Genomic DNA, 15,240 nt, shown 5'->3' with positions numbered 1-15,240 from the left:
TAGAATGTCCTGAGTTGGAAGGAATCCACAAGGATCATCGAGTCCAACTGCTGTCCCTGCATGGGACAACCCCAAAATTCACCCCATATGTCTGAGGGCGTTGTCCAAGTGCTTCTTAAACGTTGTCAGGCTTGGCACCGTGACTACATCGCAGGGGAGCTTGTTCCAGTGCTCCATCACCCTCTGGGTGAAGAACCTTTTCCTAATGTCCAACCTAAACCTCCCCTGGCATATCTTCCTGCCGTTCCCTCAGGTCCTATCATTGGTCGCCAGGGAGAAGAGATCAGCACCTGCCCCTCCTCTTCCCCTTGGAAGGAAGCTGTAGACTGCGATGAGGTCTCCCCTCAGTCTCCTCTTCTCCAGGCTGAACAGACCAAGTGACCTCAGCCGCTCCTCCTACGGCTTCCCCTCTAAACCCCTCACCATCTTCGTGGCTCCTGATGCCTGATCTCTGCTGTGCACTCCTAGGTGGCTTGCAGACATGCTTCCAGTCATGCTAAGAAGTTAACCATGCCTTACAGATCAATTGCCAACTGGTGATATTTATTTATTTCCATTGACTACAAAAGTAATCACAGTTCAAAAGCGGGCATCTAGTGCTTAGAGGTTTAAAGTTACGGTACCAGGCTCTGTCCTTCAGGTCCTTCCCATAGAGGTTGTACTTTTCAGGCTGTATGGCTGAGGATGGCTCTGGGCTGCACCATCTTCATCCCACCAATCCCCACCATGGGCACTTGCTGAAAGAGCAGGGCTCCATCTGGGGACAGAAAAAAGTAACATCAGCCTCATTCAATGCCCACAGCTCTTGCATTGTGGAAATGGAGTTGAGAGACATGCCCAATAGTTGTCTATGGCTGAAATTTCCCCCCTGCAGCAAATAGGATATGGAAGAGCCTTTCCTAGGAGCAAGACTGGGGTTTAACACAACTCCAAATTTCGGATGCTGAGTGCAGCCTCCCGGCAGCCTGCCGAGGACTCCTCTGCACCAGCAGTGCCCAGGCAGGGACCTGATGTCCAGCTCCTACACACCTCCTCTGAAATGCAAACTTCCCCCTCTTGAACCTCAAAGCAGTGGCCAATGCACAGGAGCTCTAAGGCCACCAGCAGGTCCCAGTGATCCCCACGGCCTGTCTGGAAACCAGTTGAGGGGCAAGCTTATTTGTACCATAGAAAAACAGATACTGATGTGTCGGGTGTAGGCACCCAGTGCTGGCAGTGGGGGCTGCAGGGCGGCCTCTGTGAGGAGAGGCCGGGGCTGCCCCATGCCGGACACAGCCGGGTCCAGCCAGCTCCAACCGACCCACTGCAGGGCACGGCTGAGCCCCACAGCCATGGTGGTGCCTTGGGGAAAGCTTATTTAAGAAGGGACAAAACACTGCACAGCAGAGTGTGAGGGAAAAATAGTGTGAGAAACAGCCCTGTGAACACCAAGAGGAGAAAGGGGGGGAGGAGGTAGAGGAATTGGGAACAAAAGAGGAAAGTTGAACCTGGGAAGAAGAGGAGTGGGAGGAAGGTGTTTAAGTTTTTGTCTTTGTTTCTCACCATCCAACTTTACATTAATTGGCAATAAATTAAAATTAATTTTCCCCAAATCAAGTCTGTTCTACCTATGATGGTAATTGGTTAGCAATCTCCCTGTTTTTACCTCAACCCACAAGCTTTTTCATCTTATTTTCTCTTCCTGTCCTGTTGAGGAGAGGCAGTGAGAGAGCGGCTGGGTGGGCCTCTGGCAGCCAGCCAAGGTCACCCCACCCCAACTAATGACAGAAGGAAAAAGATGGCAGCTAGCAGCCTGAGCCTAAGGACTAAATGCACACTCCTTTTATCATTTTGAGCTAATATTCCCTCAGGCTGGGAAGACTGGAGACTGGTTTGCATGGTAGTCCACAAGATATCAAAATCTGGTAGAAGTCATTCAAGACTGTCAAACATCTTACCTTGCAGTAATTTCCTAGACTAGTCTCTGCTTTCCAGAAATTCTCCTTCCAACTGGAAAGGTAACAGGGTAAGTGCATCAGGAAAGATGATCCTCAGGCTGCAGCCACCTTTCCCATGCCCCTAAACACTGGGATAGAGATAAAGCATGCTGTTAAACACAGGCCAGGAACAAAGACATTTTGTTGTTGAAAGGTGATTGTTATGAAGGTAAAACAAAAAAATTCTTACCTTAAAATATCTTTTTTAAATTATGCATTTCTGTGCCTAAGGACAGCAATAGTGATGACTGCATTGTATAGGAAGCATAGTGACGATCTTCTCAGAGGTCAGGAAAGTGATTCACTAAGTGAAACTCACTTACAAAAAGTTATTTTGTGAGAGTACGTTAATTGCTGTACTCACGTATCCAGTACATTTTGGCAGTAGTTTTATAAATGCTTAAGCTGATCTACAGAACTGAAAAGAGTGCAATTAAGAAAGCGGTCATACCTCCTCTGTGGCTCACAGCCACTTGTTCTTACTGCCTAACTGGTGCTGGCACCAGCGATCTAGCTGACCGTGTGATGAATTGGCTGAGCCAGTAAAAAATCACCCTTAACATTAAGTCTAGAGTTTCAACTGGGTCAGCTTATGTTGCAAATAGTAAGACAAGAAAAGCAGGGAAGGAGACGGTGTAGGCAAGGGAGGCCTGTCTTTTTTGGTGAGAGAGTTGGCTGTAAAACCACAGCCTGAACTATTCACTATGAATAGGGTACACAATAAAGACATGAGAAATAAAGTATTGACCTTGCAGGGGATTTTGTATCTCTCTACTAAGCACAGAAAAATCTGCCAAATGCCTGCTGTAAGCAGTGTTAGGAACCCTCCTGTCAGCTGGTCCAACTAGTTTTGCCTGAATTTGGCATCTTGCTTTTTTTCAGTCAGTGTTGCTATACTCCGGTATGAAGAAGTGCCACAAGCAGCATGCAGGAGATCTGCAAAATCCCTATGAATAGCTGGGACTTCTTTTGTACCTTCAGAGGTGCTCACCTAAATACTAAAGTTCCATTGGAATTAACTGCAACCTACCAAAATATAAGCAAACACAATGCGGAGTAATCTATAAAGATCCCATATGGTCACCAGAAACCGTAACTTGTACTAAAGGCTATATCCTGGACTCACTATTAAATCAATGAGAATTTTCCCAGTGCTTTCAATGGGAATGAACTTGCAATTCCATTGACAGTGAGTATTTTAAACCAAAACAGGTTGTGTAGGACCACAACCCTTACTCCCACTAAGCATAACTTCTGCCTGGCTCTCAGCATGATGCTGCAGGCTGATTTGTACATAAATAGGTCTTACCAGAGCAAGGGTTGAAGACAAAGCCAAGTTCTTCTTGGAAAATACATCAAAACTGCCTGTCTAACACCTAAGTGCTTTGGGACAGGTAAGAGTGAAACTATTCCTGGAGTTATCATGTGTTCTTAACTAATTTTGAGCCAGGAATTATTGGACCAGCAACATCAAGAGACATAGGAGAAACGGCAACAAACATCTGTATATCTTCTTTGCTTACTACTGTCTTGAAGGCTGGTAACGGAACTGAAGTGCTCTGATGTGTCTTAAAAGCATTACCAAAGTCAGCTAAAGACCTAAATAATGACTGCTAGAGAGTTGTACCAGGACTGAAGGATCCTCAGTATGGGGATCTTTTACAAAAGACTTAGATCTAAGCTGATTTCCTCCCTAGTTTGCCCAGAATTTGGAAGATCACGACAATAGTCACGGTGTACAGGCTAGAAACTAAACTGACAAACCTGTGTGGGAATATCCCGATAAGAAATGCTACATCCTTAGACCCACAGCACTGTGGCACACCATGTAGCCCTGCGATGATAGCATAAGCAAAAATGGCTGTAGACATTATATGGAAAGGTACACACTTGCTCATATGTAAACACATTTAGGTGTCTTCATCTCAAACCAAATCAAGAAGATAAATAAAAAATAGCCAAACAGAATACAAGTTCTCATCAATGATTTACTGCAGTATCAGGAGATGACCCATCAGTTGGGCCAGACCCAGAGCATTACAGGGTATGGCTACATTAGTGGTCTGGAACAGGAGTATGTTTTTAAAATGACTTTTTTAACGGTGCTTTGGCTCCTATCACAGTGTGATCTTGGAGTGTACAAACTGGATTCTTTATGGATGAAATTAAACTGAAAGATGTGCTCCAAGAGTGCACCTAATGCAGTCTAAGGGGCATTCAGTCCACACAACCACTCTGGAGCTAGGCTGAAGTAACCCTGTAACTAACTACAGGGTTTTCCAAACTTTCTTATTAAACCAATCTGAGATTAAACCAAGGACTAAACTGTGATCGCAATTGACATTAGGAAGGCAGGTGACAGATAAGCCAGCATAGGTCAATATAAACCTTGTGTTCCTGGCAATGAGGGAAAAGTATTTGTAGTGCTGAGAACTTCAGTCGCGCTGAAGCTGGGGAGATTGATGAGCTCTCAAGTGGACAACTCATTGATCAAATATCAGACGAGAGTACTCACTGCATTCCAAGGTCAAGCAGCATCTTATTTCTCAACCCATAGCTAACACAGGAATTAAACAATGCCATTAGGGACTGAGCACAAGTCTTTTCTTGTAAACTGTATCATTAATATAGAACTATAAACAACAGACATGAAACCCCAAGATAACATCCTACAGAGCAGCTTTTCAAAGTATAACTGCCATTTATCAAAACAATTAAAAACATCTGAAATTCCTTTGTCAAGTCACCTGCTGAAACCATAGGTTAAAAAAAAAAAAAAAAAGAGAAGAAAAAAATAACATTTTGAGTTTGGCAGGTATTAGGCCTTAGATAGGAGTTATACCAGTTTTGTGTGATGGTTTACTACCTCTCCTTCACATCTCCCTTCTCTGGTTTATAAATGCAAAAGAAACGCCTTTGCATGAGGCACATGGGTTAACAGGGATCCCCTTCATATCAAGTATAAAGAATTTATCCTCCAAGAAAAGTAAAAATGAAGTTTGCAAGCCCAAAAACTTTCATTCATGACACAACATGACAACACGACCACATAAAAATAAAAAGTTTATTTGATTAGAACAGATCCTCTAAATACAGCAGTTACACAAAAATGTCATTTGTCAGTCAATTTGTTTCCTAATTCAGTAATTAAAGTGCAGCTTAGTTATAAAGGCACAATGCTGACATTTCAGACAAGTCACTGATGTCCAATAGAACCGGCAAGAGAAACACCTCCCTCCTAACTTTCTTTAAAAGCCACTTGTTTCATTTGCCTAAAGTGATACTAAAAACAATAAAGGCCTGAACTGGAAGCAATCATAATACAAAAATCTGATCCAGACCTCAGAAGAAAGTCCTCAGAAGCAGCAGAACATGCTGAAGCCGTCAGTCAGCAACTCACATTTCTGTCTTTTTTGCTCTTCCAAAAAGTCTCCAGGAAGACAGCATGCTTGCTGCCATTTCCCTTGCTTAAAATTACCAGAAAAATCTCAAGAAGACTGAAGGAAAAAAATAGGCTAGTAGTAAAGTGTTATAAAAGATACCTGCCTACTGTATTTTGTATGAGAGAACACAAGATACTGCCCATTCGAACCGCTTTCGAACACGCCTTCACCTTCTCTCTGCAGTATAATTGTACGTGTGCAATCTGATAGCTCTGTTAAACCGAGCGGAGCTGTTGTGTGCCTGGCTAAAACTAATTTGCTTTTATGTCATAATACATGCGGAGAACTCTCCTCACAGTCTCCACGTATTTATCATCAGAAACAGGTTTTCTCTGGCTTCCAGGCTCTAGGAATTTCTTGATTGTGGGGATGCTGCTTATCCTTGCTTTAAATGCCTAAAAGGTAAACAGTAAGTACATGGTATTTAAAGAACAGAAAGTAACACAAGAAAAAACAATTTTACTGATTTGTGTAACATCCTTTAACAAATTATATATGGAGGCAAGACAAGAAATATAGTTTTAGCCATTTAGTTTCACTCCCCGTCAGCCCAAACTTGTTATTTTAAACAGTAATAAAACAGCCCTCTGTCTTGTATTCATATGGGATGAAGTGGAAACAGTTATCTGTGGTTTCGGATGTGTACTTTACTCAAATGACCTCTTGCGATCCAGAAAATATCTTCTGCTTAAAGGTATCACAGAACTGGTAAGGGGAGGAAAAAAAAGGGAGGGTGGATTTCTTCAGATCTGTACAGGAATTACTCCAGAAAACAACAGATTCTCTAGATGAAACATTACGAGGTTCTTCCTAAAGCAAGCAGAGCAAGGCTACAATGAAAGAAGAGTGACAAATGCTCTTATTTTATGGGATCGTCTACACATAACAGACTTTGAAATACCATTTATCACATTTTCAGCCACATGAGTGTATTGTTACTGTAAGGTACCTGTAACTGAGGAAAGCCTGAGAGCACGTCCGACTTCTTCTCTTCTACCATTAAAATGGCTTCAAAAAGATGAACATCTGCCCAGCTAAAGTTGTTGCCAACAAGAAAGTCCTGCCCATGGTCTTTCAAAACCTAGAAGTGTCATAAATGAAAACATCCAGATGTGGATAGCCAGCTGGGGTTGATGTTTTCAAAACGCACCAGCACACCTTCTTTGACAATACTTACTGCCTCCTCTTCTTTTCACCTTTCTCTCCCATGCAACTAGGGATATTACTGGTGTGGGGGATGTGGGCCCAGTGCCTGCAGTCAGTGGTCATTATACAGGATATCTATGAGCAGTCCTCACAGCGGCAATCTAAAATCCCAGGGTTTCACTCACCCATCCTTCCATCCCATAGCCCTAGGTAGCCCCATGTACGGGACTACAGGGTTAGATACCTCCTTGGTATTCGCTCCCTTCCAGCCTAATAAGTCTTGAATTTTTCTGTAGGTAGTTACAGCTTCAATGGGAAAATAGAGAATGTAAAAGAGAGGTGATCAGCCTAAAGCATTGGGGCTAGGATGCAACAAGTGGAATCTAGGGCAGAAGGAACTCTGGCAGCCATCTATAGGAGAGCTGGTATTTAAGTGGGAAACTGTCTTCCCTTTAGTCTTTAAAACAGAAAAGCAGCTATTTCTGCCAGATCATCCTCTCTGTGTATATTAACTTCCATTGAGAGCACTGCTTGGGTCCTGTCTCCCAAAGGATCAGTTAGAGAAACACCAAGATTCCAGTATGGCTTAAGCAGCAGACCACTCAGACTAGAAGACAGCAGTGATAGCTGTGTATTACTGTGATTAAAAAAACATGTAGATGTATGCGAAATGTTAAACAAAGCTGATAATTAACTATTCTAAAACGGCATTGCCTTTGCAACGCAAGTTACACAGTTTCATTTCTCCTAAAAACGGGAAGTTGCTATTTTAACTGTGTATAGCTATGTTTACGTGGTCATTGGACCGTAGCAGTTTTGAGCCCAAGGGGATACTTGGACCCTTCAGTCTGAATGTTGATGCTGCTCAGACCATGAAATCTCATTTGGGAATTTCTGCATTTAACCCACCCCAGCTTCTCTCATACTGCCCTGACCTCCCTCTCATCTCTCCAGCCTGCAAACAGTATGATGTCCTGGTTTAAAGTACCGCACTGACACCTTTCTGTTTCTCCTGCTTTTGGTAAAATACCCAGTGTTCCCATTGTTATCCTTCCAGAACAATGGAAGGAAATGATCCTCCTACATACCTTTTCATACGCTGGGAAATACCTGCTTGTCGCCTTTTGAACTATAACAGCACGTTGTTTCTCTTTATCCTCAGCCGATAAGAATGGGAACACCAAAATGAAGCCCATAAGGTCATCAGTTCCTCCAACATACATATCAATCCTTAAAACCAAAGCAAACAAAAACCTTAAATGAGAAGGCACCTTCACAGAATCACAGAGCAGAGTTTTCTTAGATTTGTGTTGTGATAGTAAAAGTTTAATTTCCCACCCCACCATGAAAATTATTTTTGCAGTTAAAAAAGAAATACGTCGCAGTCTGAGTCTCACTTATATTTGTAGTCTCACTTATATTTGTATTTTACTTGCCTCATTGTACAGGATTAAACAGGACAGTACAGAGGTTAAAAAAGTCTAGCTTTGGTGTTACAGATCATTTCAGAATCATCAGAGAAACACACAGCACCACAAGAAGATTCATCCCCAACTGGCTTAGTCATCTGGATGTATCCCACCTTCAGGGTTTCATCCAAAGTCGTGCCAAATATATTAATAATGGGGTTGGAAACCTGAAGTCTACCAGGTTCTGCATCTAACTAAGTTACTAGTACAGCAGTTCTTCAGATCGTCCCTTTTAGTCATTTTTCCAGAGCTCAGACAGCAGGTTTTGTACTGTAGATAAGACCCAAATCTAAATTAAGTCCTCATGAATATGAATAAAATGGTAAAATAGTCTAGCAAAGTCTTCTAACCATCCTGTGTTGTAAGAGATTTGAGTTCCTGCTGTGTAATAAGACTAACTGCATTTTTTGTTGTCAGGCAACAGGTTCTCAAAAAAGCCTCTGCAAGGATTAAACACGTTATGTGCAATAAGAAGCTATCAAATATTCCTGCAAGCCTTAATGTATGCCAGCTTCTCACCTGCATCTATCTGGTCTCCAGAACTGCGCTTCCACACTGTACAAGACCAGCTATCCAAAGTACTTAAACCTGGAGCTAATCACAGCAAGCCTTCCTCAAAACACCGATATCCTTCCCCCTGCCCAAGAACAAATCAACAAATACACTTCATTTATATTTGCTGGTAGGACAGCAGGAACAGGCTCCAAGCTAAATCTAAAACTCCATGGAAGAGAATTCTGTTTGAAGGAAGAGGTATGCAAGGAACGCAAGCTACAGGAAATGATGGCTTATTAACAACGCAAAGAAGCTGATCAGCTATGACTGAGGCTCCTATCTGAATATTCATTCTTTTTGTTACTTCCCTGAACCTGCTTCAGCCAATTCTTCCAACCATTGGCACTGTTTAATGGCAGTTTACTGTAAAGTATCTATTAAAGTTAGATGCTTTCCTAGCTGACCTTTAGTTTTCCTTCTTTTGAAAAACAATAAGGAATGGACATTTAAAGGCTACATATTGAGATAGCCCAATCACATTTTTTTCCCTTCACACAGCCACAATATCAAGAGCTGGATTTAATTTCACATGAAACTAGAATTCTTTCAACAGCTTTTAGCTGTTCTTTACCCGACTCCCAAAGACCTAAACCACGCACTTTTTAGAATGCTGTGGAACATCATGCAATCACAGATAACACGAATGACAGATCTTATTTTGCAGCCAGAAGTTAAAAACTAACCATTGCTTTCCAAAAAGTTTTCTGTTTACAAAAGTAGTTCAACATTTACATGCCAGTCACCTCTCAAATACCTGTGTCAAGCTGTATTAATCTTTTACTAAAGCACAATAAACCCCTGCTTCAAAAATTTTTATGTAAAAATAATTGAATTAGAACAAATCAGTTGGCTTGCATCTAACCGTGGCCTGTCAGGCTCACTGCAAGTTGTGTGTCACTGAGGCCACAGGTGATTTTCTGGGTGTGTAAGTATGCAATTAATTCTAGATGTATCTAAGCTACTATAATAAATTCAAGAAGAGTAGTACTGTTACAGTACAGGGCTCTCTCCTTCAGGTCCTTCCCGTAGAGGTTGTATTTTGCTGCTATGTAGCTGAGGATGGCTCTAGTCTGCACCATCTTCATCCCATCGATCTCCACCATGGGCACTTGCTGAAATAGCAGGGATCCACCTAAAGGGAAAGCCACACATTATTCTACTGGGTTGAGTAACTCCACGTCAGATTTCTTGCTGTCTTCAGAAGATCATTACTTTTATGGTGAGCTTGCTGTGGGTTGTCATTATATTAAATCGGCGTTCTCCCATGCAAACAATAAATTACAGTGGTGCAGACAAATGAAACTGCAGAACACAATTATTATGGATGAACATCCTTGCTTTAAAAAAAATTTCACTGAAGTTGCAGTCAGGACTGTGTACAGCAGCTTTTATGCTGAAATTGAAATACAGTGGAGACAATCACACTAAACGTATCAACTGAGTAAAAAGTGTCTAATTCTAAATACATTAAAAAAATTTTGTTCCACTATTTAAAACACAGTTGAAGCAAATGTCAGATTCCCAAATTTCTCCCTTACAACTAGTATCTTAAGCTAAATCAGGACATTCAATGAAGTTTTAGGATAAGTTTTTGCAAGTTACTGAAGCCCAAGGTAAGTTTGTGGGAGCAGGTGGGACATGTAGACAAACGGAGAACAGAACAACCCAGAGGCCTGGGAAATGCTCCAGGTTGGAAAGACACTCAATTTTCAATTGCATCTGTCCACATATGGGAAAAAAATCAGCCTCTGCAGCTGTTCACAGCTCTCAGTTTTACTCCCCTCTCTGCTGTGTGGAAAGAAAGTCCCACACAGTCTTCAAAGTCTTCTCTTCACACGTCTTCTCTAAGACTAAGTAAAGTCTGCCCACACTTTTCTTGAGGTTTCATGTGGGCTCACCTTGCAGGAGCTTCTCATACTGCTCTCGGGTTTCCAAAAACTCTTCCTCAAACTGACAAAAGAGAATGAGAAAGAAGAGGAAATGAGCGTCTTTTTACATTTCTAGAACAGATAAACATTTTAGGCCTCATAAAAGGAAGAAAATACACATCATGGTTCCTTCCTTTCCAGATATGGCTCTGAGGGAGAAAATACCAAGGGCAGCAGGACTAGCAAAACCTCTTGGACTGTCCTCTTTGACAAATGCCGCTAAAGGCAACCCTAGCAGAAAAACACGCAGTAAGAACTGGAGTGAGGATGGTTTGTTTGATATTGAACAGGCAATTTAATGTGAGACAGTCAATAATACAGACTAGGCTGTCCTTAAAATGCTTTCTGGTATGTGGGGAAAAGCTCTGCTGTGGGATATTTTGATTTGGGAGCCAGACAGGAACAAATTCTCAGAAAGTTAACTACCTGCCCAGCAGGAGCATGTTTAGGACACCTAAGGATGAATTATTCACTAGATGAGAAACAAAAAGATACAGAATTGCCTGTGATTAGAATGACGTAGTTATATTCAATCTGGCTGAGAATGGCTGTGCTGCTTACAGAGGAATTCAGTTTGAGATTGAGACACCAAAGTTAGATGCCTACATGTACGTGTTTGCATGTGCCACACATGTCTATAGCCAATGTAGACCATGGAAACTAGAAAATGATTGAGCTTACCAATCCCTAGATGCTGAGCTATGGACTCCCAAGGATCCTTCCTCAGTCAACCTCTCTCAGAACATCTGTGCAACTTATGTTAATAATTAATATTTGTTATACTAGGGAAACATCAGAAGATTAGGCATACTAATACAGTGACAATGTTGAACCATAATAAGTGTGATCACAGAGTCCAAAATTCAGAATCTAGGTTTCTGCTGATGAAAAGCTGGGAAAAGAATATCCCAAGGAAAAATGTAATAATTGGTAACTGTCAACAGGTTTTTTTTTTTTTAATTACAAAAAAAAAAAAAGAAGAGAGAGGGAATTAAAACATAGGAACAAAAATGATGCAGGGAAGCAACCAGGCCTTTAAATAAAGACTGGTGGTCTTTTTGAAAAACTCAGGTTCCTTGTCTCAGTACAGGGGTAACCATATGAAGTGTAACAGCCTACTATATAAAACGGGACACTCAGAGCAACTACTAGTCCCGAATTATCAGTTTATCACCGAGACAGATAGCAAATGAGTAAGTAAATTATATCCCATCAAAAAAAATATTTTAAAGTGGTATCTTGCTTCTCTGGCTTATTCAAATATTTTTCTTCCTGCTCTGAGATTTCTAATTTCTCTACACACATAGGTCAGTTTGCTCACTTCACCCTGTTAAGCCTCATCTAAATGATGCAAGTAAGACAAAATGTATTTTGTGCTATAGCTTATTGAAGAGGATGCAGCCAATGGAGTGAAAAATAAAATAAAAATCTGTGTGTGAGCATCCAACTGAAAACAGAAAGACTAGAGTGAGTAAATTCATTGCTGTTTTACTTGGCACAGATAATACTTGTTATGCCAGGAACACACCTATTCAGCTCAACAGCTCTGGGTCAGTAACTGAATGCTTAATTAAGCATTAAGCATTCTTTCATTAAGCAAGAAACTGGTTTACAGTGTCATTGCTCAGAAGACATGTAACGTGAAGCCATACTTTTGTGTGCCTAATGTGTAAGAGCGTGTGTGCCTTAACGTAAGAGTGTTTAATTATACTGAACAGCCAATGCTCAGTTACTATTGTGTCTTGGGATGCCTTTTTTGCTTAATAACCTGTGATCTGCCTCAAAAGACAAGCTTACCAATGTGCAGCTTAAAGTTAAAAACACTAAAGCGAACCTCAACCCCGGCTGCAGCTAACAACCAGCGAATTGACTCCATCTTGCCTCTTCCATTAAAGTAGTAAAGTTTCGGTTTTCCAGCCATGGCTTCAAACTTTGCATTACCTAAAATAGTCATAAAAGACAATAAGTTAATAATGATACAAAAATCTGATGGCAGCTGGAATAACAGTTTACACGTCACTCACATGACAAAAATTTCAGTTAATTTTTGACAAAACATTTCAGTAAAGTTTCAGTCTAAACTGATTTGGTTTTTCTGCTGCACAGTCAAGTCACAATATCTCATAGTCTTTCGATTCCCCTAAAATTCAGGAAAAGTAAGCATCAAGTTGCTAAGTAGGAGATAACAAAAAAAAAAAAAATAAAGTCACCACTAAGGAAATCCTTAAAACTTTCAGAACATGTAAGTTTTAGCACTAGAGTTACTCAATCACCACTGAAAGCCACGTTTTGATCAAAGGGGAAAAGAGGCAATAGACAGTTTTTTCCAGTCTGGCAGTCCTTATATCAAAGAACGCCAGAAGTATTTAAACATTAATTCTACGCATGCTTAGGTGAAGTATGGGAACGTATTTTCAAAGCCTTTCACTTTTCTTTCTAGCTGTGGTGATCCAGGGTTAGTACATGATCTGGAATCAGTAGAAACTTCAAAAGAATGACCAGTTTCTTCTGTAATAATTCAGATTAAAATACAAAGATTCAGACTGTTGCACTACTTATCCTTCTACTGGTTGCATTTCTTTCTATTAATAAACCCTGTTGCTAAGCAAAACTTTATAGACTTTTCAGTTGATCAAATACGCTATGCTTTGCAAGCAGCATTTCAGTCCTTGAACGGCTTCATAAACGAGACTAATCGTTGCTTTTTGAATAGACCAGTGTTTAGGTGTCAGCAGGAATTGGATTTCACGGTAGAGGCATAAGCCAAGGGAGCATTACATTTCATCATACTGCCATTTCATATGCAGAACTCCGTAACAGCAACTCCTTGCTGCAACTGAGAGCTCTTTTCCCTCTGTAGGGAGATTCCTTGTCACTCCAATCCACAGTTCAAGTAATCCTGGAAAAGAGGCTGTCGGCATGCGAACAATAACCTCCAGTTCCCAATGCTGCAAGCATTCTTTCATAAGCGGAGGAAAAAAGCAATGTTTGAAAGACCTTGAGCACGCACCAGGCAAGCGATCTGCTTGTTAGCCAACAGGCACGAAAATAGAACACAAAATACAAGACTGCATCTGACCACGGGAATTCAAACGAGCCAGGCTATTAGGCCCTTCGCGCCTGCTTAGGGGCCTCCATTTCTTCTTAGGTAAGTCACTGGGAACTCAAACATTGCTGAGTAGTATCTATACTGCTAATAAATATAACAGTGCAGGAGAAACAGAAAGAAGACTAAAGAAAAGTATCACTGTGAACTATGTGAAAGAACAGAATGAAACAGGAGTTGCTTGTAATACAGCTAAATTCACAGAAGAAAAAAAAGCCAAAAGTGATTTGTAACTTGAAGTTTAAAAAAATTAAAGACACAGAGGGGTCACTTTTCTTCCGTGCACTTTCCTAAGACATGCTTCTAGCAGGCCAACTGGCATGTCACAGGAGATAAGCAAGTCACGGTTGCCAAGCACACATCAATGCAGCAAAGGCAAAGAGAAGGTAAAGGCATGGTGGCTGCTTGTCTTGTAAATACAGGGGGATCAACAAGCTTTGAAGCAAGCTGTAGCATTCTGGTTCCTAAGACCACACCTGACATGCAGTATTGGATGAGAAAGTCCAGCTTGTGACCTGCAGCCTAATGGAAAGAGAGCGCCCTGGGGATGGGCAAAGAGCTTCTCCCTTCCCTGCTCTTCTCACCAGAAGGAGGGAAAACAGCAATTTGCAGCCAGGAGCAGCAATCATAGGTATGTTGCTGGCCATTCCCCTCAGCCTGATATCTCAACAGCGAAAGGGACTTTGGGGAAAAAAGGATCTGAATTTGCTCCCTTGTTGTGATTTATGAAGGCCACCTGGGCTGACAGGGGGAAAGAGGGAACATAAAATACCTGTGCAAGAAGTCATCGCTCCCATGCTAGCCACACAGACAGAAGAACATTGGTGAAGAGGGCCAGCAGACCGACTGCCCTGGCACGTCCCGCACATCCAGGACCTGGTTTTCACTGCTTGCATTCAGCAGCCCTCAGCCCAACAGCGGCCGCTCTGTCCCACCCTGCATCACCTAACGCCAACGCGGGGGGAAAGCCCCCGCCCGACGGAGGGCGGGCAGCGGCCTCCCGGGCCACCGACTCCAACCCCTTCCACTCCTCACAAGTTCTTCGTAGACACGCAACGAAGAGTGGCTCATGTTATCAAATGGGGGGTCATCAGGCTGATAGCTGGGGGGAGAGGGCGTGGAGGCAAAGTGCAGAGCAGGGCAAGCGCTCAGCTAAGAGATGAGGAACGCCGGAGCACCCGCCCCTCGTACGAGCGCCCGCCAAGCCCAGGGCGAGCAGCCGGCGACCAGGGCGGTCCCCTCCTCGTCAGACCCCCGAATGCCAGCCGCGACCCGGCACAGCCCCCCCGCCCCCCGCGGGCCAAGCGGGCCAGAGGACGCCGGGGTGGCGATGGGAAAGGAGAAGCCACAGAAACCCGCACCGTTCACACGGAGAAATAAAAAATAAACAAAACAAGCGAACATACGCGGCTTTTCGCTAGCGAGGCAGCAGTGCTTCCCGCCGCAGACCCCGCGGGCCGCCACACGCCCGCGGCTGGCTGCCACCCCGTGAGGAAAGCGGCCGGGCCGGGCCGGGCCGGGCCGAGCCGCCGGCAGCCGCAGTCACCGCCGCCCCGCTGGCAGCCTCAGCGCTGGGAGGCGGTGACAAGCGGGACAGCCGCCAATCGGGAGCCGATA

The 15,240-nt window shown here is 42.8% G+C and overlaps 1 protein-coding gene across 2 annotated transcripts; it reads right to left on the bottom strand.

The window, feature by feature from the left end:
- Positions 1–5,026: 5,026 nt before the first annotated feature.
- Positions 5,027–15,180, bottom strand: LOC104009373 (glutathione S-transferase 3). 2 transcript variants are annotated; one of them, XM_087774434.1, is made up of 7 exons: positions 15,030–15,180; positions 12,352–12,458; positions 10,488–10,539; positions 9,589–9,721; positions 7,654–7,795; positions 6,369–6,500; positions 5,027–5,814 (listed from the first exon to the last, which is right to left on the bottom strand). In XM_087774434.1, exons 2-7 carry the CDS (start codon positions 12,436–12,438, stop codon positions 5,671–5,673), a joined length of 690 nt encoding a protein of 229 aa, XP_087630560.1. In that variant the 5' UTR covers positions 12,439–12,458; positions 15,030–15,180; the 3' UTR covers positions 5,027–5,670. The 2 variants fall into 2 exon arrangements, with proteins under 2 accessions (XP_087630560.1, XP_087630559.1); XM_087774433.1 differs by lacking the exon at positions 15,030–15,180 and adding an exon at positions 14,396–14,509.
- Between the last annotated feature and the right edge of the window lie 60 nt (positions 15,181–15,240).

The sequence above is a fragment of the Nipponia nippon genome, unplaced genomic scaffold (assembly GCF_047370975.1).
Source record: "Nipponia nippon isolate SJK-2023a ecotype South Korea unplaced genomic scaffold, ASM4737097v1 scaffold_4, whole genome shotgun sequence".
NCBI classification, from domain to species: Eukaryota; Metazoa; Chordata; class Aves; order Pelecaniformes; family Threskiornithidae; genus Nipponia; species Nipponia nippon.
This window is presented reverse-complemented; position numbering and strand designations above follow the sequence as displayed.